At 44.3% G+C, this 26,623-nt stretch overlaps 1 protein-coding gene across 1 annotated transcript in view; it reads left to right on the top strand.

Annotated features, from left to right (window-relative positions):
• LOC139391120 (tenomodulin-like) overlaps positions 1-15,896 on the top strand; it is a 124,699-nt gene extending 108,803 nt beyond the window's left edge. The window contains exons 6-8 of the mRNA XM_071138660.1: positions 4,614-4,776; positions 5,278-5,384; positions 14,442-15,896. Of these exons, the coding sequence (XP_070994761.1) occupies positions 4,614-4,776; positions 5,278-5,384; positions 14,442-14,651 (480 nt within the window). The 3' untranslated portion in view covers positions 14,652-15,896. The remainder of the gene's footprint in view (positions 1-4,613; positions 4,777-5,277; positions 5,385-14,441) is intronic.
• Positions 15,897-26,623: the final 10,727 nt, after the last annotated feature.

The raw sequence follows: 26,623 nt of genomic DNA, 5'->3' as shown, positions 1-26,623 counted from the left end.
CTGCGAGTGGCTGATAAGGAAATAAAGCACCCGGGGAGTAGAACCAGGTGACAAACATGAATTGTTTGCCGCCGGTATCTTCGGCCATTTTCACTTTGCTCCTCGTATGAAATGATGGGAGGCTGTAATCCCTGAGCCTCCCCTAGTTTCCCTCCAGTCTTGAAGCTGATGAAATTCCTGTTGTCCTCCTCCTTCAGACAGTAGAATAGTGTGTTATTGGATCTCTTCTTCCTCCTCAGGGTAACCACTTAATATGTATTGCCACAACCAACCTAGCTGGCAAGGAAACCTCCCACTCAGATAAAACACAAACAAATGCCAAACAATGCATGGAAAAACAACACATTCTTGGAATTATATGTAGGTAGGTAAATGTCATATGACTAAAACAAAAAGTTGTGTGTCATTTTGAACATGCGGAGCATTCACATGATATAAAGTGTGGGTAACACTTTACTTGACACCCAGCGTCATAACACATTATGACACGGTCATAACCATGTCATGTGTCATAGCTGCTGACATAACTTGTTATAATATGGTCATAAAACACTGTCATGACAGTTATATTTACACCTGTTGTGACATATAGTGTTATTTTACGGATGGTTATGACACCTACATAAGAGTGTCAAAACCCACAAAACCTACCACACAAGGCAAAACATTCCATTACACCATAGCTTATGTCGCAACATTGTTATACAAATTATTTTTTTTTAACATGTGAAATTATCATTGTAATTGGCACACATTAATGTCAGACATGCACCTACCCCAATGCTCTGTTGCTAATGACTGGGTTAAATGCAGGAGCAGATATCAGGAGCAGGTCAAGACACACTCTTTCTGACTGATGAGTCGGAAGTTTACATACACCTTAGCCAAATACATTTAAACTCAGTTTTTCACAATTCCTGACATTTAATCCTAGTATAAAGTCCCTGTCTTAGGTCAGTTAGGATCACCACTTCATTTTAAGAATGTGAAATTTCAGAATAATAGTAGAGAGAATGATTTATGTCAGCTTTTATTTATTTCATCACATTCCCAGTGGGTCAGAAATGTACATACACTCAATTATTATTTGGTAGTATTGCCTTTAAATTGTTTAACTTTGGTCAAACGTTTCGGGTAGCCTTCCACAAGCTTCCCACAATAAGTTGGGTTAATTTTGGCCCATTCCTCCTGACAGAGCTGGTGTAACTGAGTCAGGTTTGTAGCCTCCTTGCTCGCACATGCTTTTCCAGTTCTGTCCACAAATTTTCTATAGGATTGAGGTCAGGGCTTTGTGATGGACACTCCAACCCTAACCCTAACACTTAAGCCATTTTGCCACAACTTTGGAAGTATGCTTGGGGTCATTGTCCATTTGGAAGACCCATTTGCGACCAAGCTTTAACTTCCTGATTGATGTCTTGAGATGTTGCTTCAATATGTCCACATCATTTTCCTACCTCATGATGATCTATTTTGTGAAGTGCACCAGTCCCTCCTGCAGCAAAGCACCCCCACAACATGATGCTGCCACCCCGTGCTTCACGGTTGGGATGGTTTTCTTCAGCATACAAGCCTCCTCCTTTGCCCTCCAAACGCAACGATGGTCATTATGGCCAAACAGTTATATTTTTGTTACATCAGACCAGAGACATTTCTCCAAAAAGTACCATCTTTGTCCCCATGTGGAGTTGGAAACTGTAGTCTGGCTTTTTTATGGTTGGTTTGGAGCAGTGGCTTCTTCCTTGCTGAGTGGCCTTTCAGGTTCTGTCGATATAGGGCTCATTTTACTTTGGATATAGATACTTTGTACCTGTTTCCTCCAGCATCTTCACAAGGTCCTTTCCTGTTGTTCTGGAATTGATTTGCACTTTTCGCACCAAAGTACGTTCATCTCTAGGAGACAGAACGCGTCTCCTTCCTGAGCAGTATGACGGCTGCGTGGTCCCATGGTGTTTATGCTTGCGTACTATTGTTTGTACAGATAAACATGGTACCTTTGGGCATTTGGAAATTGCTCCCAAGGATGAACGAGACTTGTTGAGGTCTACAATTTTTTTTCTGACTTCTTGGCTGATTTCTTTAGATTTTTCCATGATGTCAAGCAAAGAGGCACTGAGTTTGAAGGTAGGCCTTGAAATACATCCACTGGTACACCTCCAATTGACTCAAATTATGTTAATTAGCCATCAGAAGCTTCTATAGCCATGACATCATTTTCGGGAATTTTCCAAGCTGTTTAAAGGCACAGGCAATTTAGTGTATGTAAACTTCTGACCCACTGGAATTGTGATTCAGTGAATTATAAGTGAAATAATCTGTCGGTAACAATAGTTGGAAAAATTACATCTACAAAGTAGATGTCCTAACCCACTTGCCAAAACTATAGTTTGTTAACAAGAAATGTGTGGAGTGGTTGAAAGACGGGTTTTAATGACTCCAACCTAAGTGTATGTAAACTTCCGACTTCAACTGTAAGGGCATGTATGTGATAGGCATATCTGGCTTATATGATTATAATGGTCAAAATGCCTCTTGATCGTCTCAAAGTGTATTTTCATAATCCAAGTGAAGTGACACAGAATGGTCATAATGCCTCATGACAGTGTCATTAAGTGTATTTTCTTTTAAATATGATGAAAAAAACATGACTGAAGATAATTAATTACAACAACAAAAAAGGATTTAAGACGAACTTTCAAACAAAAGGAATCTTCTTGGCAGGGAAAAAACTATTTTGAATAAATGTTGGTTTTTACACTCTTATGTAGGTGTCATTACCAACCATAAAATAGTGCAATATGTCACAACAGGTATAAATATATGGGTCATGACATTGTTATGTCAAGTAAAGTGTTACCAAAATGTGCCATGGCTTTATCCAGGGTCTTATGGTGTCATGAGAAAATATTAATTGATCAATGACAAACACAAGTGACCTACAGTATGAGCTTGAGTCACAAAGTTGCACCCTTAAGACATTATAGCGAGAGAGGGCAAGTGTATGTTCATTACAGCATGACACTGAATGTGGCTCCGAGCTATAGTAAATAAATAATTCGTCTGACATCTAATACAAAATATCTTTACTTAAGCAATGTCCAATTTTAGATACAAGACAGCTTCATTTATGATATAACTGCATCATAAAATCATTATCGTCTTTGTACTTGTCAATTGGTCTTTTTAAATCACTATTCCACACTAGCCGTGATAAACTTAAATATTTCCCAGAGAGCGGTCTCCCTTTGCAACTTATTGGTCTTGTGTCTCAGCTGCAAAGTAAAAGTCCTATTACAGTGCTCTGTGTCGTGACCTCCATTTCCTAATTTCGGGAAGGTTTCCTTAGTTGCTCCTCTTCAGCGGTTCTGCAGTCCAATTAGAGAGGTCTGTTTGTGTTTCCTGGCCTTCATTTTAATTTCTGTAGTTCAGGAGGAGCGAACGCCGCCAGAGTCCCCCTAGTCCTCCTCTGAGTCGTCATTAGCTTAGCCTGATCCAGACCAGGCAAAAAATGAGCAGGAAAAAAAAGTGAGAGCAAACTGTCAAAGGCTTGACTGCTTGTCTAAGCGCAAACTAGCACTTGAGTGGCCACGCAGCTAAGCTAGGTTTTCTTTCATCTGGCCGGAATGGGGTGCGAGTTCATCTCCGCAGGCTCATTGATGTCATGTCACTTCACAACAAACAGTTACAGCGAGACTGTAGCGCAGACCGTAAATTAGAATAAAGCGAGAATCAGCGAGGGGTGAGAAGGGAAAGGAGGGAGAGTCGAGAGTGCACAACCTAATATAAATGATACCGGCTCCAACCATAGCCCGGGGATCCTACATCAAGATCAACTAATGTGCAATTAAGCTTCAGACTAGGAGAGAATCACCTTGTAAAAACATTTGTCAAGTAAACTGTTTTGCTGTTCTCTCCAGCTGCTAATTAACGAGGCACTGGGAAGAGGGGTTTGTTTGCCGACGTATTTACATATACATAAAGAAACACATCAGGCACGGTAGTGGAATGCGGCATTGCCAAAGCCCCTTTTATACATCTCTTAGATAGCAGTGACACGTATTCCCTGTCATTAAGCACTAATAGTTTACTTTACAGCTCATGAACTACAGTATAAACAAATTAAGCATGTCGCTAGTGCTGTGAGCTGAATGCAGTATTAAGGGGATGTGTGAGGGAAGAGGACGCTATGCTTTATTATTGTGTCTGTCGGATTTAACGATATTGCAGCCTTTCGTAGCACAATAAAGTAGAAAGCACTACAAAGTCGTTTTCAAAGTCAAATCTATGCCCGTTGTTGGATTCTTGTGTTGTTGTTGTCAGGGAGAAAGGGCGAGGAGGAAGTCCAGGCTAGTGGGAGTCAGCAGGAGGCAGGAAGTGGCGGTACTCCCGGTGGGCAATAAGGGGTGGTGAATAAAAGGACGTGGCCAGGGCTTGTGTGCTGTGGCTCTGGGAAGAGGGAGCTGAGAATGCAGAGGGCATAGAACTGAGGGCTTGAGTGTGTGTGTGTGTGTGTGTGCGTGTGCGTGTGCGTGTGTGTGTGCGTGTGTGTGTGTGTGTGTGTGTGTGCGTGCGCGTGCGTGCGTGCTTGCGTGCGTGTTTCCTCTCCCTGGCAGGTGGGCAACACGGAGGGCATGGACATGCAGGTAGTGGGGGACTCGCAGGTGTGGGTGCCTGCTGAGGAGCCCATCGCTAACCCAGCTTTCCTCTTCAACTCCAAGATCTGGGAGATATGCCAGGAGCTACCCATCTACTGGATCCATCCCTCCCCCATGACAGGTACAGTGTCACCGGTGTCTCTCCACCCCTCTCCTCTCTCATTCTCGCAGCACTTTGAAAATGGTGGGATGGGAGATTTGTTTTTGTAAAGTTGTATACTGATTGTAAAAATATGTTTTAGGCTTCTTTTTAGTGACCAGAAAAAGATGTCTACCTGGTTGTAATCTGGTTATCTGACCGTATAACAACCAAAATATGACATTGTTCCCAAGCACCTTGACGCTATTATAAAAAGACATCTTACCTGGTTGTAATCTGGTTATATGCTCTATTCAACCAGAATGGCATCATTATGACATCCCATGCCAGATTCTCTGTACTTTGTACACTGCAACAGTTTAAAAAATGGTAAGCCTCTCAGAAAAACAGCCAGATTCATTTACAGTAGAAGGCAAGCTATTTTCCTTCAGATCGCCTCAAACAGGAGAAAAAAGTTGTTTCTGCTGTGATCTGGTAAAGTACATCAACAGCTGTTCTGTGTACTTCCTCCTTTTGGAGCAGATGCTGAGTTCCACGAGGTGGAGGATGATGAGGACATTCCTGATGCTGAGGTCGGAGGTCACCGCGTCGCCCGTGACATCCTGGACCAGGTTCCTGTCAACGACTATGTACGTACTGTACTGGGGCTGCATCTGAAATGGAACCATATTCCCTACTGTATATCATGCACTTGGTCAAAAGTATACTGAACAAAAATATTAACGCAACATGCAGCAATTTCAAAGATTTTGCTGAGTTACTGTTCATATAAGGAAATCAGTCAATTGCAATACATTCATTATGCCCTAATCTATGGGTTTCACATGACTGGGCATTGACACAGCCATTGGTGGGCCTGGGAGGGCATAGGCCCACCCACTTGGGAGTCAGGCCGACCCACTGGGGAGTCAAGCCCAGCCAATCACAATGAGTTTTTCCCCACAAAATGGCTTTATAACAGACAGAAATAAAACATTGGTGGCGGCTTATGATAGAGAAATGAACATTCAATTATCTGGCAACAGCTCTGGTGGACATCTCTGAAGAAAGCATGCCAATTCTACGCTCCCTCAAAACTCCCTCTGTGGTGTTGTGTGACAAAACTGCACATTTTAGAGTGGCCTTTTATTGTCCCCAGCACAAGGTCCACCTGTGTAATGATCATGGTGTTTAATCAGCTTCTTGATATGCCACACCTGTCAGGTGGATGGATTATCTTGGCAAAGGAGAAATGCTCACTAACAGGGATGTAAACACATTTTTGCACAAAATCTGAGATATAAGCTTTTTTTGTGTATGGAACATTTCTGTTGATCTTTTATTTCAGCTCATGAAACATGGGACCAACACTTTACATGTTGCATTTATATTTGTGTTCAGTGTATATATAGGGCCTATACACTGAGATTACAACAATTAAAACTTCTTATGGTATAGGGGACGCTTGCGTCCCACTCTGCCAAAAGCCAGGGAAAATGCAGCGCGGCAAATTCAAATAAATGATATAAAAATCAAACTTTCATTAAATCACACATGTAAGATCCTCAATTAAAGCTATACTCGTTGTGAATCCAGCCAACATATCAGATTTTAAAAAGGCTTTTCGGCGAAAGCATAAGAAGCTATTATCTGATGATACCACAACAGTAAACAAAGAGGGTAGCATATTTCAACCCTGCAGGCGCTACACAAAACGCAGAAATAAAATATAAAACATGCCTTACCTTTGACAAGCTTCTTTTGTTGGCACTCCAATATGTCCCATGAACATCACAATTGGTCCTTTTGTTCGATTAATTCCGTCCATATACACTGCTCAAAAAAATAAAGGGAACACTTAAACAACACAATGTAACTCCAAGTCAATCACACTTCTGTGAAATCAAACTGTCCACTTAGGAACCAACACTGATTGACAATAAATTTCACATGCTGTTGTGCAAATGGAATAGACAACAGGTGGAAATTATAGGCATCCCCAATAAAGGAGTGGTTCTGCAGGTGGTGACCAGACCACTTCTCAGTTCCTATGCTTCCTGGCTGATGTGTTGGTCACTTTTGAATGCTGGCGGTGCTTTCACTCTAGTGGTAGCATGAGACGGAGTCTACAACCCACACAATTGGCACAGGTAGTGCAGCTCATCCAGAATGGCACATCAATGTGAGCAGTGGCAAGAAGGTTTGCTGTGTCTGTCAGCGTAGTGTCCAGAGCATGGAGGCGCTACCAGGAGACAGGCCAGTACATCAGGAGACGTGGAGGAGGCCGTAGGAGGGCAACAACCCAGCAGCAGGACCGCTACCTCCACATTTGTGCAAGGAGGAGCAGGAGGAGCACTGCCAGAGCCCTGCAAAATGACCTCCAGCAGGCCACAAATGTGCATGTATCTGCTCAAACGGTCAGAAACAGACTCCATGAGGGTGGTATGAGGGCCCGATGTCCACAGGTGGGGGTTGGGCTTACAGGGGGTTGGGACGGGGGGCTAACAGGGAGTATGGCTACGCCAGGTAGGAGACCTGCGCAAACTCCCTGTGCTTACCGGGGGGCTAGAGAGACCGGGCAGGCACCGTGTTATGTTGTGGTGCGCATGGTGTCTCCAGTGTGGGTGCATAGCCTGGTGCGGTACATTCCAGCTCCGCGTATCGGCCGGGCTAGAGTGAGCATCGAGCCAAGTGCCATGAAGCTGGCTCTACGTATCTGGTCCTCAGTGCGTCTCCTTGGGCCGGCTTACATGGCACCAGCCTTGCGCTCGGTGTCTCCGGTTCGCCTGCATAGCCCAGTGCGGGCTATTCCACCTCGCCGCACTGGCAGGGCGACCAAGAGCATTCAACCAGGTAAGGTTGGGCAGGCTCGGTGCTCAAGAGCTCCAGTGTGCCTGCACGGTCCGGTCTATTCAGTACCACCTCCACACCCCAGCCCTCCGGTAGCAGCTCCCCGCACCAGGCTTCCTGTGCGTGTCCTCGGCCCAGTACCACCAGTGCCAGCACCACGCATCAGGCCTACAGTGCGCCTCGCCTGTCCAGCGCTGCCAGAGCCTTCCTCCTCTTCAGCGCTGCCGGAGTCTCCCGCCTGTTTAGTGCTGCCAGAGCCTTTCGCCTCTACAACGCTGCCGGAGTCTCCCGCCTGTTCAGAACTGCCAGTCTGCAAGGAGCTGCCAGTCTGCAAGGAGCTGCCAGTCTGCATTGAGCTGCCAGTCTGCAAGGAGCTGCCAGTCTGCAAGGAGCCGCCAGAGCTGCCAGTCTGCAGGATGCCGCCAAAGCTGCCAGTCTGCAAGGAGCCGCCAGAGCTGCCAGTCTGCATGGAGCAGCCAGAGCCGCCAGTCAGCATGAAGCAGCCAGAGCCGCCAGTCAGCATGAAGCAGCCAGGGCCGCCAGTCAGCATGAAGCAGCCAGGGCCGCCAGTCAGCATGAAGCAGCCAGGGCCGCCAGTCAGCATGAAGCAGCCAGGGCCGCCAGTCAGCATGGAGCAGCCAGAGCAGCCAGTCAGCATGGAGCAGCCAGAGCTGCCAGTCAGCATGGAGCAGCCAGTCAGCATGGAGCAGCCAGAACTGCCAGTCAGCCAGACTCTTCCAGATCTGCCAGTCAGCCAGACTCTTCCAGAACTGCCAGTCAGCCAGACTCTTCCAGATCTGCCAGTCAACCAGACTCTTCCAGATCTGCCAGTCAACCAGACTCTTCCAGATCTGCCAGTCAACCAGACTCTTCCAGATCTGCCAGTCAACCAGACTCTTCCAGATCCGCCAGTCAGCCGGGATCTGCCAGAACCACCAGCCAGCCAGGATCTGCCGGATCCAACTACCTGCCTGAGCTTCCTCTCAGTGCTGAGCTTCCTCTCAGTGCTGAGCTTCCTCTCAGTGCTGAGCTTCTTCTCAGTCCCGAGCTGCCCCTCAGTCCCGAGCTGCCCCTCAGTCCAGTGGGGTTCTGGGTGAGGACTACTAGGCCATGGTCGGCGGCGAGGGTGGACTATCCAGGGACGCGAGGAGGAGGGACTAAGACATTGATAGAGTGGGGTCCACGTCCCGCGCCGGAGCCGCCACCATGGACAGACGCCCACCCGGACCCTCCCTATTGTTTTGATGTGCGTCCGGGAGTCCGCACCTTAGGGGGGGGGGGTTCTGTCACGCCCCCCCTACGTGTGGCATGGGTTTTTGTACGTGGTGTGTTTTGTTAGGTATTGGGTTTGTGGTTTAGTGGGGTTCTCTAGCAAAGTCTATGGCTGTCTGAATTGGTTCTCAATCAGAGGCAGGTGATTATCGTTGTCTCTGATTGGGAGCCATATTTAGTCAGCCATATTCGTTGAGTGTTTCGTGGGTGATTGTTCCTGTCTCTGTGTTTGTTGTCACGTTACGTTTGTTGTTTTGTATTTGTTTGTTTGTTCTTCTACATTAAAGAACATGAGTAACCACCACGCTGCATTTTGGTCCGCTCCTCTTTCAACAGACAAATGCCGTTACATCTAGGATGTGTTATTGTAGTGTTCCCTTTATTTTTTTGAGCAGTGTATATCCAAAATGTCCATTTATTTGGCGCGTTTGATCCAGACAAAAACAGCTTCCAAATTGTGCAATGTCACTACAAAATATTTCAAATGTTGCCTATGAACTTTGCCAAAATATTTCAAACCTCTTTTGTAAAACAACTTTAGGTATTTTTAAACGTTAATAATTGATCAATACAGGAACACAACAAATCAAGCTACTTTTCAAGTCTTGCGCAACTCTCAACAATGTTACGCAGTTCCTAGATTGCCGTACTTCTTCATTGCACAAACGAATAACCTCAACCAAATTCCAAAGACTGGTGACATCCAGTGGAAGCGGTAGGAACTGAAAACAAGTTCCTAAGAAATATCGTTTGCAAATGAGAACTCACTGAACAGACAGAGACCTAAAAAAAAAGAAATTCTGAACGGCTAGTCCTCTGGATTTTGCCTGCTACATAAGTTCTGTTATACTCACAGACATGATTCAAACAGTTTTAGAAACTTCAGAGTGTTTTCTATCCAAATCTACTAATAATATGCATATCTTATATTCTTGGCATGAGTAGCAGGAAGTTGAAATTGCGCACGCTATTTATTCAAAAGTGAAAATTCTGCCCCCTATTCCTTAAGAAGTTAATAACACCTGCTCTTTCCATGACTTAGACTGACAAGGTGAATCCAGGTGAATGCTATGATCCTTTATTGATGTCACTCGCTAAAATCCCTTATTGATTACAGGTTAAAGAAGGATTTTTTATGCTTTGAGACAATTGAGACATGGGTTGTGTATGTGTACCATTCAGAGGGTGAATGGGCAAAACAAAAGATGCATTTGAACGGGTTATGGTATTAGGTGCCAGGAGCATCGGTTTGTGTCAAGAACTGCAACGCTGCTGGGTTTTTCATGCTCAACAGTTTCCCATATGTGTCAAGAATGATCCACCACCGAAAGGACATCCAGCGAACTTGACACAACTGTGGAGCATTGGAGTCAACATGTGCCAGCATCCCTGTGGAATGCTTTTGACACCTTGTAGAGTCCATGCCACGGCGAACTGAGGGCAAATGGGGGGTGCAACTCAATATTAGGAAGGTTTTCCTAATGTTTGATATACTCTGTGCATACAGTAGTTCACTACTTTTGACCTAGTGGATGCACACCAAGACCAAACTAGGAGATACGAGCCACGGTGGTGCCTAGTTCTCCTTCGTTTCTTTGTGCATGGAAATCGCTCGTTAATTGATGCTGACTTTTATGGCATAAAACGGACTTGTGTTTGTGTACCACAGGGCATAGAAATTGCTCTATATATCTGTTTAAATGCACTTGCCTTGCTTAAGACTCCCTTAATGTCTCTCCATTACTGGAGAGGAATATCTAGCCTTCAAAGGCAGCAACTTTTTCCCTACAGTCTCAGCTGGAGCCTTTCTTGTCTTTTTTTGCGCGAAGGCAGGCATCTAGCGACGTACAAAGCAGCGCTAATTATGCCTTAATTATCAAGTCAAGAAAGAAAAGAGTCTAGAGGTCAAAATGCCATATTTTTGTGCATGTGAGCGGCTTAGTACTCTATGATTAATTACCCTTGACACACACGTACACGCAAAGGTAAACATACATACTGGACACACACACAGACAGCACAGTCAGGTGGGCCAGCATGCACGCACACACACCACAGCCATAATATTAACCTTTATCAGGCTGGGCCCTGAAATACCTGCCTGCCTCCATGCACTCTCCTCCTATCCACCTCTCCTCCTCTATTCCTCTCCTCCTCTCTGCTCATCCTCTATGGCTGCAGCTGCAATGCTATGTCCTGTAATTAAAGCATACCAGGAGATGAAACTCGCTCCCCCTTTTTAAGGTAATACTGTACATAGCTAAAGCTCACCCATATTATGGCCACAGCCAGTCAGTGTTTGTGGGCCCGGAAAATAACAAAGGCCTTTGTGACCAATGGAGGGGAGGCGATTCTGACCCCAGCACCCTTCCACCTGATCTGACCTCCACCGTGGCCCCTTGCCTGTCCGCCACTGGAGCCCCTGATTGCGTATTTACGCAAGTTATTTGGGGTGCGGCCTGACTTTTAATTTTTCAACCTGAATAATCATTAGAGTATCAGTGACAGAGGTGGGTAGATATATGGGGCCAACCTATAGCCAGGGCTGCCACGGTGGAGCATCCGCATGGCGCTGAGGCAGCGGCCCTGGATATCTCTCCAACTGAATAACTTTTCATCCAACATCGCTGGAGGAGCCGCATCACTGTCCTTGACCTAGATAGGGGAAGGATAAGCCTTCAAATATGATTGGGCAGCGGGGCTCAGTTGGTCAACCCGGCACTCACATGTTCTGGGCCGGTTTTGGGCCAGTTGGAGGTTGGCGGTTAGATGGTTGGTGGTGGGCCATCGTGTGACACGGTACCTCTGCCCAGCCCTCTTTGGCATCCAAAGCTAGCATTGAAACAACACGGCTTTCCATGCATGAGTGGGCAGTGATGGTTCACAGGAAACCGAGGGTAAACAGAGGCTGTAAATACCTCCTCTGCTCCCTGAGCGTAAGCTACACCAAACCGTAAACAGTTACTGCCTGGGCCTGTGTGGTTCAGCTGGTAAGAGAATGGCGAGTGGTGCGAATGATGCCAAGGTCGTGGGTTCATGTCCCACATACTGTACACCTACTAAAAATGTATGCAAGTTGCTTTGGATAAAAGCTAAGTGGCATATTTTACTAATATGTTTAATATTACATTTCCCCTTGAGTTTAACCATTAGAGGTTTCACCCTTGCCTGCATAATGAGAAAATGTGGCTTTTCATGTGGATGATGAGACCACACAATTAGCGTTGGGAGTACAAAGCAGTACCTGCTTCATATTCGTCGTCGCGTCTTGATTCTCTTCCTCCTTATTATTGAATAACTGACTGAAAGTTTTCAACTTGACAGACTGATCAAACCTCTGATATGATGTTATGTGTGAGGTGCCGTTTCGGTGTGTGTCAAAAATCCGACGGAGTCGAGGGTAATGACTTTTACCCATGGTTAATGCTGCTTGATTGTGACGAGCGCAGATTTCCCAGGGTGCCCCATTCCGATCACCGTTGAAGAGGGGAATTTAAAGCCAAAACTATTAATATACGCTTTAAAAAAGGATGCCTCTGATTAATTTGTCTCAGACGTACAATGCCAACCGATTGTCTGTTTGTTTTTGTAATCACCCATTATTTGAATAAATATATTTCCCTTCATTTTCCCTAACTGAAGCTCTGGATTTGGATTTCATACCGTCACAGTTTTAGCTGTGAGGCGGCTGACAAGATTATTGTCTATGTTGTTTCCATAATAGATTGTTGCCTCGCAGCTGATGACTCTAAACTTGACTAAAATCATCCATCAGTAATTGCCCACCAGCCTTTGTCAGAGTCGTAAATCAAACACACCTTTTGCATATCATCTATTTTTTCTTTCTGAGTTGTTAGTCCCCCATGTTAGGAGTATGCAGTGTTAGTCCATTTATCATCTGTGACAGCAGTTGTGATGGCTGATTCGTGATTTGAATCCTACATACTGCACTGTTTGTGTTGTGTATTTATTATGCTGGCTCCAAAAGTTATGGGAGCCTGAATGTAGCTTAACGCCAGCCACAAACACTAGAGTCCACAACATCTGTGAGACCCTGGGCCATTTAGTGCCCTATAAACTATTTCCCGTGACTAATACTGCTTTTCTAGGGAAGTAGCCAAACAACTTCCAGTCCACACTGCCCATAGTTTACAGTAGAGGAGAAATTAGGGTCAGAGCTATGTGTTCCTTTTCAAGACTGGGGTGAAACAATGACCTTGCATTGTTCCCCCTCTCAATGGATTTCTGTGAAATTTTGTTTGTCTTCTGTTATGAAAGGCTGACTCATAAGGAAAGCATCAGGTAAAGTCCGAAGGGGGGACAATTGGTCTCTTTCATCAAAGCTATTTAACCAGACAGTGCTGGATTGTCTCTGAAGTTTTAGTCAAATTCACTCAATACAGGAGATTGAAAACGTTGTCAAATGCATGTATCTGTGCAGCTCTGGGAGGGCTTTAAGTGGCACTTCTCTGAGTCCAATTCAGAATTGCCCTCGATCAAAGGCATGGCACTCAGCCCTAACTCCGTCTGGAGAGGGCACGGGCCCGGGGGACTGACACAATGGAAAAAGCCAAGGGCCATTAATTCTTCCCAATTTACCTTTCGTTTGGGTTTCATTTGGCCCTTATATTAATTCACACCCATTCGGCGCAAGCAAATAAAAGAATCCTTGTTAGTCGATCATTACTTTCCTAATTGCTTTAGGAATGTGCCATCCACTTAAAGTCAAGGTCAGGGGGAGGGCGCCCAAGATGAAGAGCCTCTCATTTGTAGGCTCTAATGGAGGGGTGGCGGCCATTTTGGGTCACAGCAGGGGGAGTGGGAGGTCAGAGATGAAAAAAATACTGTACATTTCCCAGTAAACGGCAGTGTCAGTCACTTTGATTGAATATAGCCCTGGGACAAAGGGGCCGAGGACTCTGGGATGTGAGATGGAGCTTGGAAAGAGTAATGCTACCACTGACATAACAGAAAGGTCAAGGGTATTATATCATGTTTTATGCTCCCGGATCGAGGCGGCCCCGCTTTCCAATGCTATCTTGATCCGTGTGTCACGGTCGAGCGTGGAACCATTTTGACCGTTCATTTCCTTGGACATCCATTTTAATCTTTCTCTTCTGTTTAGTTGCTTCATAGCTTTTTTCTGACCAACGACCGAAGCGAGAACATCGAGTCACCCAATCAAATCCTCTGTCCTGACTGTCCCTGCTCAGGGAGTGCTGCTATTCATCATGTGTGTGACCCTACTTTTGTGTTCTTCACAGGGAAAAGAAAAGGTGATTGATTTTGCTTGATAAATATTGAATTTAAAGTATAAGTGCAGACCTTACTGAACAGAAAATTCTAAAGCCAAAAGATAGAGAAACATTTAGCACTTAATTTTCGAATAAGGAGCTACCGCAGAAGAATAAACCTTGCCAGTGCGATGTAGGCATTCCACACTCCACCTATACTTCCAATTAAATGTTCTCAAGATCGCTGTGTGTCTTTCTCTCTCCCTGGCTCTCCTTTCTTTGTATCACCTGCCCTTTGAAGCACTTCATTTCTTTCCTTCCTTTCATCGACTTGCCACTTGTCCTTCACAGAGAGACATTGGAGTTGAGCTGGATAACCGTCTAGATGACCGTGGCTACTGCTGCCAGCACTGTCGTCGTGGTTACCGCTATTGCCAGCGCTACTATGAGCCACTGGGGGGTTTTAACCCCTACCCGTACTACTACCAAGGAGGACGTGTCATCTGTCAGATCATTATGCCCTGCAACTGGTGGATCGCCCGTATGCTCGGGAGAATATGATTGGATGGTCAAACTGGATTCACTATGTTTCAGCTCACATGATAGGTGCATTCATGTTAGGCTGGATTTACACCACACGAGGCGTAGCGTCCCAGCAACCACTTTGTGACTTCACCATGTACAACACAGACTTTGGTGCTTGCCAGAATTTGTAATATCTCTACACAAGCATCAGTTATGTTTTGCTAAGGCGAATGCTTGGTGGTGTGTAAACCCAGCCTAGGCCCACCCAAGGCACCAGGTGGGTGGCGTTCGCACATTTGAGGCCATTCCATCAGTGCACACTCAGCCCAACTGGTGCGCTTGGTGAGGTAAAACGAATGCAACCTTGCTACTCCCCAATCGCTATTCCAAAGCCTTTGTGATTGCAAAACATTTATAGTACACAATTGTAATCCATCCTGTCTCAAAAATAAGCAAAATGACTGGCAGTCTTGTCTTCAGTCTAAATTGAGTTTTGGGAGCGTCTGGGCGATATCTCTAAGATCTCCCGAGCTGTTACATTGTGAATGTTTACCTAGCCATCAAATTCTGGTTGTGTGGCCTTGTTGTGTCTGTGCACTGAAGTGCAATTTTGCTTTCAACATGTTTTCAATCAAAGTGCTACGTTTGGCTGTTTCTCTCATTGCTGCATTTCTTTCTCGTTTAATTTTCCTCTTTATGTTTATTATAGGTGGCATGTAACCGACATTCTCTTGCTTGTGGAGCAGACCTGGGTTTAAATAGTATTAGATTTCTATCAAATACTTTGAGCGCTTGATTGAGCCTTCCTGGAGTGACAGATAGGGAATGGTTTGCACTTTTCGGACTATCCCAGTGGTGCGCCATATAATCTCAGTCAAACACAGCTTAAGTATTTAACAAAAAAATATATTTGAACCCAGGTCTGCTTTGAAATATGATAACCAATGATGTATATAGAACTGTAGCCTGCTCACTCGGTCAACCCTTTCTAAATTGAACAAAAATAACATAAATCATTTTTTTGTGAATGTATTTTGACTATTGTTACCACAGTTAGCATGTTACCTTGAAATAGTGTTTATTGTATGGATGAGGTATACAAAAACCCTGTTTTTACTATCAGAATGAGTCTACTAATTATAATAAAGCAATAGCTATATACATGTATATGTGTCACAACCGTGTGTAGGGGAGGACCAAGGCACAGCGGAGGTTGAGTTCCACATCTTTATTTGTAAGTGAAACTTAAGCAAAACAATAAAAAGAAAGAACGTAACGTGACGTGACTAAGTGGTGCACATGCACCGACACAAAACAATATCCCACAAACACAGGTGTGAAACAGCAACTTAAATATGATCCCCAATTAGAGACAACGATTACCAGCTGCCTCTAATTGGAAATCATACAAATCACCAACATAGAAAATAAACTTAGAACACCACATTGAAATAAATAAACTAGATCACCCCCAGTGACAATATGCTGCATTCTTCTAATTTAACTTGATCATATTTATTTGATGTAAACACATTTTTGTTATTTTATGCAGCATTGTTTTAACTACAATGGCTGTAAATGACTGTAATAGTACCACAGTTCAATTACCATACAGTAATATAATCTTTGCTAATTTTCCCATTTGCTCAAGCTCACGATAAGTATGCTCTGAACAGTGATTCTACCAGCATGGTTAAGCCTACAAGAATAAGAGAGATTTCATGGCTTGACATGCTTAAGTGATCAACAAGTACATACAATTAAAATGTATCTTGAAACTACATTACATCTAATACCCACTCATATCAAGACAAAGAACTGATTTTTACAGTCACAGTGAGTATGGTGATACGGCATCCATATTAGGACATTTTATCCAGTGACTATTGGAGTTTCACCTGACAATTGAGGAACTTCCTAATATGGATGCCAAAGTAAGGTTTCAACTTGCTGAAATTCCAACATAAAGGTCAAATGCAATACATTCAAATGGTCCAGTTCTGCAGTTCAAATAACCTTTTGAGGGTTAATCTATCAGTTACTGTATGTCCTGACTCCAAAATTGATTGATTGATTAGGTCATATTCCACTTTGCTGCATAAAGCATTATACACCCTGTTCATAATGCTCTATGGAAGTAGTTATAGATGTTTATGAGCGCTGTTATTAGCACCGATGTTATAATGTATTATAGAGGTAGTTCATAAGAAGTGTTACTGATATCCTTCCTCAAAAATAAACCTAAGTAGATGTTCTTTTATCAAAACAATAAAAGAGGTAAACATGCAAACTTAAAAAGACAGATGAGAAACGATAGAACCGGTTTCACTTTGATTCATGTTTTTTTGAAGTACATCCAATGCCTTTCTCTGTACCCTCCCGTCCAGGAATGTTGCTTTAAACATAGGTTCTCTTGATTATATCTCTACATTTACAATGTTGAGAAGAAAGTTTAAAAAAACAATAAACCTCAAACTAATTATAGGTACAATCATCCCTTAGTCATGCAAAGATCAGCCATAAACTTGTCTCTTCTTCCCACACCTGCTCATAATCACAAAGTAGAATTCACCTGGGCTGTGTTCGTTAGGCACCAAAGGGAAGAAAACCGACTCAAACAGGGAGGAACTACCTGGACTTCTCCGATAAGAAACAGTCATTTTGGTTTTACTGCAGATTGCCCTGCTGAACATGACCCTGGCCATACCTATGTGGAGTGGATTTCATCTCGATCTCATCTTTGTTGAACGACAGATGTTATAAAAAATTTTTTTTAACAATCTAACCACTGATCACTTAAACCTTATTCTTTACAGGTTAAATATAAGAAACGAGTGGAAATATGAAAAAGTGCAAAACTCACCTTAATTATGCAAATGTTTTAACAGGTGGAAGCAAAGAACTTGGAGTTCAAGCTGCAAACACATCGTATTTTCAAATCGGTTAACAAATCAGATAATTGCAAACATACTTCAAATGTGCTGACAGGCAGCTCCACCATGCCCCAAGGCGGTTCTGAAGAGTGCATTAAATCTGTGTTGATATATATTTTGTTTCTCCCTATATTTTTTCCCTTATCACGTCAAATGCTGCTGTGTTTACTGAAGCTGACACAATCACTATATTCTAGCAACAGACACGCCAAATGACTAAGAGAGAAGGGAAAGGAGAGGGGGGAGAGAGATGCAGAGCTGTAGAGGGAGACTGAGAGACAGAGCGAGTCAAACAGAGAGAGGATGGCCTGACGGACTGACTGTGTATGAAATGGTTAGGTCATCTGAGCACTAGCATTTTATTTTTTCACCTTTTTCGTGATATCGAATTGGTAGTTAGTCTTGTCCCATCACTGCAACTCCTGTACGGACTCGTTAAGAGACGGAGGTCAAGAGCCATGCGTCCTCTGAAACATGACCCTGCCAAGCCGCACAGCTTCTTGACATGCTGCTCGCTTAAGCCGGAAAGCCAGCCGCACCAATGTGTCGGAGGAAACAAGGAGTCACTAGAGAACAATGGGACAAGGACATCGCGTCCGGCCAAACCCTCCTCTAACCCGGACGATGCTGGGCCAATTGTGCGCCGCCTCATGGGTCTTCCATTGACGGCCGGCTATGACACAGCCCGGATTCGAACCCGGGTCTGTAGTGATACCTCAAGAACTATGATGCAGTGCCTTAGATTGCTGAGGCACTCGAGAGGCCCCTGAGCACTCGAGAGGCCCCTGAACACCCCTGAGCACTTGGCTATTGTGCGGTTGTGAGAGTATATTTCCATGGGAGCCTGGAGAAACATTTTGAATTGGCCGCCTCAACCAGACGGTGGAAGGTGATACAGATAGTACAGCGATAGTGTTACCAAGAATGTTCCACGCCTACTTGGGAGCCTTGGCCAATGAGTAAAGAAGACCATGAAAGTCAATCTGTATTATTCACCTCACAATTAATCTTACTGTTGTCCTCCTCTCATAAATTAGGATTTCTGAAGGTAAACAAGAAAGGTGAAGGTTGTTCTATTAGACGATGATTTGGTACATTTTCCCCAAATAATAATGAGTGTCTCGATGTGAATTTGGTCCATAACTGTCAAATTGGCCAAGAATAAAACCTCAGTTGTTCTCCATCTTGCTATGAGAGAAATACATTCGGATTAATACCTGATTTGTGAGTGATGATGGAAGAAGTTAACATTTTGAGAAGAGAGACCGTAGGCAAACTTTGTTCGGCTGTTGAAATTCATATGAAATGTGAATCTTCCAATTTGTGAGTAGGTGTATCATTACTCAACAGATACCCACTCCAAATGACTACAAGCTACACATTAAATTTGTATCTATGACTTCGCTCATACTGTAGTAAACATCAGAATCGGTAGTTTCAAAGGCAAACCCTTATGCCCATGGTCCTCATGCAAATTATTCAGCATCTAGGAAAAAAATCCCTGTGAGCTTGTTTAGCATTGCGAGCAGAGCAGGCATACAAAAGAGAAACAGTGCTCTAGGACGCATGCAACCAATAATGTCCATCCACTAGGTTAACAGTGTCGAGAGGGATTTGCTTCGCATGACTGGCCCAAAGATTAGTAACAGGTACTGTAGCCCACTAACCCACACTTGTGAATTCTCTCCTTTTGTTATCTCAGAGCTAAATTCAGTCATTTTGCTACCTCAAAGCTGTTTATTTTGGTTTCAAGCATTACTTGTCCATTCATTTAGTTGTGCTGGGTTGTTCTTGGGGAAATTGATTGTAAACGTAAAGGCTATGCGGACATTATGAGAGAGGGGGAGAGCTGTATTTGGCTTGTCAGGTGGATAGTGTTACAGATGTATTGCTAGTGCCATCTTGTGGTGTCATGAGAGAATGGCCATTTTAAGACATTACCAGTGTTGCTTTTATGTTATGACTACCTATAAGGGCCCTATGCTTTCACTTGTCGTCTTGAGTACATAAATGCCTTTCTTTGCCCTTTCTAAATCAAAACTTTAAAGCATCAGTAAAACTCAAACAACAGGACATATGTTAGTCTATGGCCACTGTGCTCTAAATCCTTTCATATATTCAGAGCCCAGTGGTCCCTCAGATGGCTATCAATATTACAGTCAACGCGGGTTGCTTGGCAGAGCACAGTGCATGGCAGTAGTACTACTAGGCCATGAGACAACAGACAAACGCTACTATGCTTGGGCTGTATTGTGAGGTCAGTGCGCAAGGTCCGTGATGTACTGACGGTCTGGTGTTTGAATAATCTCTCCGCCATGGTTCCCAACACAGGCTGGAGGCTCTTCCATGTCAGTTGTCATCCTTCAACAGCTCCACACTCCGCTTGAGAGAGGCATGCGGAACGGCAGTGAACACTCACAAGCGCTAGCTAACTCGTCTCACACTGTCACTGGCTGCAGGCGACGCAGGAAATAGCCTTCTCCCCTCCCAGGACCCGGCTGGGCTGGATGGCTCTCTCTCTGGGCCTGTCTGACTCACTGCCAACACACACACACACACTAGCTCGCCTTTCATTAGCTTTATAATCCCACTAGATTCTTGCTGGGTTTGAATTCTAGACACCACCACAAGTCTATTCAGGTACAGTGAAAAGGTAGGTAGCAGCTCACTCTGTGATGCTGTTGCTGCGATATGAGATAGCATGAGACATGTAAAAAGGGGACGGTTTTGAAGTATCAAATCGATATGGACAACCTCCTTCCCTCAGTAAGAGCATTGAAGATGGGTCATGGCTGGGTCTTCCAACATGACAACGACCCGAAACACACAGCCATGCTAACTAAGGAGTGGCTCCGTAAGAAGCATCTCAAGGTCCTGGAATGGCCTAGCCAGGCTCCAGACCTGAACCCAATAGAACATCTTTGGAGGGAGCTGAAAGTCTGTATTGCCTAGGTCTGTATGGAGGAGTGGGCCAAAATCCATGCTGCAGTGTGTGCAAACCTGGTCAAGAACTACAAGAAACGTATGATCTCTGTAATTGCAAACAAAGGTTTCTGTACCAAATATGAAGTTCTGCTTTTCTGATGTATCAAATACTTATGTCATGCAATAAAATGCAAATTAATTACTTAAAAATCATGCAATGTGATTTTCTGGATTTTTGTTTTATATTCCGTCTCTCACAGTTGAAGTGTACCTATGATAAAAAATTACAGACCTAGTTTCCTGAAACAAGTCACCTATGGCTTTGCAGGAGTGTGTGGTCCACAGCTTTCTGGGGAGAGGGTGTGGGTGTCGTGCAAGTGTGTGCAGCAGCCAAACCCAGCTGCAGTAGGCCACAGCCACCGCTGTCCCCCAGCACAACTGGACTAGCCGCATCACACACATACTAATGTATTCATCTGCCAACAGCAACTGGAGGAGGACTTTGAGGTACAGTCCAATCAGTCCCTTCAGCCTGCTAAAGGCTTCATTCCAGTTTCATGTAAAAGGCCTTTTCTTATCCTCTTCTTCAAATGCCATGTTACAGATTGTCCCCCTACTACACAGCACAGCACTATGTCTCTCTAACTTCAAAGCTTTGAGCTACTTCAATACCATTATGTGTACAATAAAATAGCTTTAGAAACCAGCAGCACAGCTGCTTCTGCTATTATCTGGAACATACGTTTTCTGTCTGTCTGTCTGTCTGTCTGTCTGTCTGTCTGTCTGTCTCCTGAGAAAATCAAATCAAATCAAATGTTATTGATCACATACTCATGGTTAGCAGATGTTACTGCAAGTGTAGCAAAATGCTTGTGCTTCTAGTTCCGACCCTGCAGCAATATCAATAAGTAATCCAGCAATTCCACAACAGCTACCCAATACACATAAATCAAAGTAAAGGGATGGAATAAGAATATGTACATATAAATATATGGATGGGCAATGACCGAGCTGCATAGGCAAGATGCAATAGATGGTATAAAATACAGTATACTGTATACATATGGGATGTGTAATGCAAGATATGTAAACATCATTATTAAAGTAGCATTAATAAAGTGACCAGTGATCCAATTTGTTAGAGTGGACAATAATTTAAGTCTGTATGTAGGCAGCAGCCTCTCTGTGTTAGTGATGGCTGTTTAACAGTCTGATGGCCTTGAGAGAGAAGCTATTTTTTCAGTCTGTCGATCCCAGCGTTGATGTACCTGTACTGACCTCGCCTTCTGGATGGAATCCGGCTGAACAGGCAGTGTTTTCGGTGGATGTTGTCCTTGATGATCTTTTTGGCCATCTTGTGACACTGGGTGCTCTAGGTGTCCTGGAGGGCAGGTAGTCTGCCCCCTGTGATGCGTTGTACAGACCGCACCAGCCTCTGGAGAGCCCTGCGGTTGTGGGCGGTGCAGTTTCCGTACCAGGCGGTGGGTGATACAGCCTGACAGGATGCTCTCAATTCTGTATCTGTAAAAGTTTTTGAGGGTTTTAGGTAACAAGCCAAATTTCTTCAGCCTCCTGATGTTGAAGAGGCTCTGTTGGGCCTTCCTCACCACGCTATCTGTGTGGGTAGACCATTTCAGTTTGTCCGTGATGTGTACGCCGAGAAACTTAAAACTTTCCACCTCCTCCAATGCTGTCCCGTTGATGTGGATAGGTGCGTGCTCCCTTTGCTGTTTCCTGAAGTCCACAATCATCTCCTTTGTTTTGTTGACGTTGAGTGAAAGGTTGTTTTCCTGACACCGAGTGCCCTCACCTCCTCCCTATAGGCTGTCTCGTCGTTGTTGGTGATCAAGCCTACTACTGTTGTGTCGTCTGCAAACTTGATGATCGAGCTGGAGGCGTGCATGGCCACGCAGTCATGGGTGAACAGGAAGCACAGGAGGGGGCTGAGCACGCACCCTTGTGGGGGCCCCTGTGTTAAGGATCAGCGAAGTGGAGATGTTGTTTCCTACCTTCACCACCTGGGGGCAGCCCGTCAGGAAGTCCAGCACCCAATCGCACAGGGCGTGGTTCAGAACCATGGCCTCAAGCTTAATGATGGTCTTGGAGGGAACTATTTTGTTGAATGCTGAGCTGTAGTCAATGAACAGCATTCTTACATAGGTATTCCTCTTGTCAAGATGGGATAGGGCAGTATGCAGTGTGATGGCGATTGATTCGTCTGTAGACCTATTGTGGTGGTATGCAAATTGCAGTGGGTCTAGGGTGACAGGTAAGGTGGAGGTGATATGATTCTTGACAAGTCTCTCAAAGCACTTCATGATGACAGAAGTGAGTGCTATGGGGTGATAGTCATTCAGTTCAGTTACCTTTGCCTTCTTGGGTACAGCAACAATGGTGGCCATCTTGATGCATGTGGGGCCACCAGACTGGGATAGGGATAGATTGAATATTTCCGTAAACACACCAGCCAGCTGGTCTGCGCATGCTCTGAGGACGCGGCTAGGGATGCCATCTGGGCAAGGGTTAACACGTATAAATGTCTTACTCACGTTGGCCATGAAGAAGGATAGCCCACAGTCCTTGGGAGCGGGCCGCGTCGGTGGCACTGTATTATCCTCAAAGCAGGCAAAGAAGGTGTTTACTTTGTCTGGAAGCAAGACGTCAGTGTCCGTGACGTGGCTGATTTTCTTTTTTTAGTCTGTGATTGTCTGTAGACCCTGCCACATATGTCTCATGTCTGACCCATTGAATTGCGACTCCACTTAGTCCCTAAACTGACATTTCGCTTGTTTGATTGCCTTGGTTCGGGCTTTCAGTTTTGCGCGGATGCCGCCATCTATCCATGGTTTCTGGTTAGGGTAGGTTTTCATAGTCACAGTGGGTACAACATCTCCTATACACTTCCTTGTAAACTCGCTCACCGAGAGTATAAATCTATATTATTCTCTGAGGCTACCCGGAACATCAAAACAATCTTGAAGCGTGGATTCCGATTGGCCAGACCAGCGTTGAAGGGTCCTTGTCATGGGTACATCCTGTTTGGGTTTCTGCCTATAGGAGAGGAGAACCAAAATGGAGTTGTGGTCAGATTTGCCGAACGGAGGGCGGGGAAGGGCCTTGTATGCATTGCGGAAGTTAGAGTAGCAGTGATCCAGTGTTGTGCCAGACTGTGTACTACAATCAATATGCTGATAGAATTTAGGTAGCCTTGTTCTCAAATTTGCTTTGTTAACATCCCCAGCTACAATAAATGCAGCCTCAGGATATATGGTTTCCAGATTGCATAGAGTCCAGTGAAGTTCATTGAGGGCCGTCGTGGTGTCAGCTTGAGGGGGGATATACAGTGGGGCAAAAAAGTATTTAGTCAGCCACCAATTGTGCAAGTTCTCCCACTTAAAAAGATGAGAGAGGCTTGTAAATTAGAAAAAAAATCCAGAAAATCACATTGTGGGATTTTTTGTGAATTTATTAGCAAATTATGGTAGAAAATAAGTATTTGGTCACCTACAAACAAGCAAGATTTCTGGCTCTCACAGACCTGTAACTTCTTCTTTAAGAGGCTTCTCTGTCCTCCACTCGTTACCTGTATTAATGGCACCTGTTTGAACTTGTTATCAGTATAAAAGACACCTGTCCACAACCTCAAACAGTCACACTCCAAACTCCACTATGGCCAAGACCAAAGAGCTGTCAAAGGACACCAGAAACAAAATTGTAGACCTGCACCAGGCTGGGAAGACTGAATCTGCAATAGGTAAGCAGCTTGGTTTGAAGAAATCAACTGTGGGAGCAATTATGAGGAAATGGAAGACATACAACAAGACCACTTATAATCTCCCTCGATCTGGGGCTCCATGCAAGATCTCACCCCGTGGGGTCAAAATGATCACAAGAACAGTGAGCAAAAATTGGATGATCCAGAAGAAGATTGGGAGAATGTCATATGGTCAGATGAAACCAAAATATAACTTTTTGGTAAAAACTCAGCTCCTCGTGTTTGGAGGACAAAGAATGCTGAGTTGCATCCAAAGAACACCATACCTACTGTGAAGCATGGGGGTGGAAACATCATGCTTTTGGGCTGTTTTTCTGCAAAGGGACCAGGACGACTGATCCGTGTAAAGGAAAGAATGAATGGGGCCATGTATCGTGAGATTTTGAGTGAAAACTATCAGCAAGGGTATTGAAGATGAAACGTGGCTTGGTCTTTCAGCATGACAATGATCCCAAACACACCGCCCGGGCAATGAAGGAGTGGCTTCGTAAGAAGCATTTCAAGGTCTCCAGATCTCAACCCCATAGAAAATCTTTGGAGGGAGTTGAAAGTCCGTGTTGCCCAGCAACAGCCCCAAAACATCACTGCTCTAGAGATCTGCATGGAGGAATGGGCCAAAAATACCAGCAACAGTGTGTGAAAACCTTGTGAAAACGTTTGACCTCTGTCATTGCCAACAAAGGGTATATAACAAAGTATTGAGATAAGTATTTTGTCAATAACAAAAGTTTATTTTCCACCATAATTTGCAAATAAATTAATTTGAAATCCTACAATGTGATTTTCTGGATTTTTTTCTCTCTCATTTTGTCTGCCATAGTTGAAGTGTACCTATGATGAAAATCACAGGCCTCTCTCATCTTTTTAAGTGGGAGAACTTGCACAATTGGTGGCTGACTAAATACGTTTTTGCCCCACTGTACACAGCTGTGACAATTACCAACGATAATTCTCTTGGGAGATAAAACGGTCGGCATTTGATTGTGAGGAATTCTAGATCAGGTGAACAGAAAGACTTGAGTTCCTGTTTATTGTTACAATTACACCATGAGACGTTAATCATAAAACATACACCCCACCCTCCTTCTTCCCGAGGGAAATGTTTATTCCTGTCGGCGCTGGACCAACAGCATTTCCCCAGAGAGACATGTTTCTGTGAAACAGAGTATATTGCAATCCCTGATGTCTCTCTGGAAAGCAACCTTTGCCCTAATTGAATCTACTTTGTTAGTTAGAGACTGGACTTTAAGAGAGTAATATACTCGGAAGCGGTGGGTGGTGTGCCCGCCTCCGAAGTCTGACCAGAAGGCCACTCTGTCTACCTCTTCGGTGGCGACGTTGTTTTGGGTCAGGCTCTGGATTCAGTTTGAATGCCTTGGGTGTTTCGAACAAATGAGCCGCTTCGGGAAAGTCGTATTCCTGGTCATAGTGCTAGTAAGTTGACGTCGCTCTGATATCCAATAGTTCTTCCCGGCTGTATGAAATAACACTTATGATTTTCTAGGCTAACAATGTAAGGAAAAATACATAAAAAAACGAAATACTGCATAGTTTCCTAAGGACTAGATCTAACGCGACTCTCTCTGTCAGCGCCGTCATACTTTCAGAAGGTACCAATTGGTTCCAAGCACGATTCATAGCCATTAGTTGCACCAAAGAACAGCTTATTGTGTTTACATGTCGTGTGGAAATTTGCTGCAGTAGCACTAGCAGACACACGTTTTTCTATTGTTTTTACAGCAACAGACGCGGAAGAGCGATAGACATATGGCTAGACACACCCAGTCCCTCATCAGAGCTCCCTTTAAGCAAGATGTTGATGGGCGAAAACTGGGAGAGTGTTTGGGGTAGTGTTAAGAATGTGCCGTAAGCTCATTCCACAGCAACCTTGAAATGTAGCCGATGGAGCTATCCAATTGGTACCTTCTGTATAGCTCAAATGGTTGGACTGTTGTCAAGGAGGATGGTCACGTGTGCTTGTGAGCAGAGGATCACTCGTTTGAGCCTGGTACAGGGACAGTGAAGGAAGATATACAGTGGGGAGAACAAGTATTTGATACACTGCCGATTTTGCAGGTTTTCCTACTTACAAAGCATGTAGAGGTCTGTAATTTTTATCGTAGGTACACTTCAACTGCGAGAGACGGAATCTAAAACAAAAATCCAGAAAATCACATTGTATGATTTTTAAGTAATTAATTAGCATTTTATTGCATGACATAAGTATTTGATCACCTACCAACCAGTAAGAATTCCGGCTCTCACAGACCTGTTAGTTTTTCTTTAAGAAGCCCTCCTGTTCTCCACTCATTACCTGTATTAACTGCACCTGTTTGAACTCGTTACCTGTATAAAAGACACCTGTCCACACACTC

This window comes from Oncorhynchus clarkii, chromosome 31 (genome assembly GCF_045791955.1).
Source record: "Oncorhynchus clarkii lewisi isolate Uvic-CL-2024 chromosome 31, UVic_Ocla_1.0, whole genome shotgun sequence".
In the NCBI taxonomy this organism is placed as follows: Eukaryota; Metazoa; Chordata; class Actinopteri; order Salmoniformes; family Salmonidae; genus Oncorhynchus; species Oncorhynchus clarkii.
This window is presented reverse-complemented; position numbering and strand designations above follow the sequence as displayed.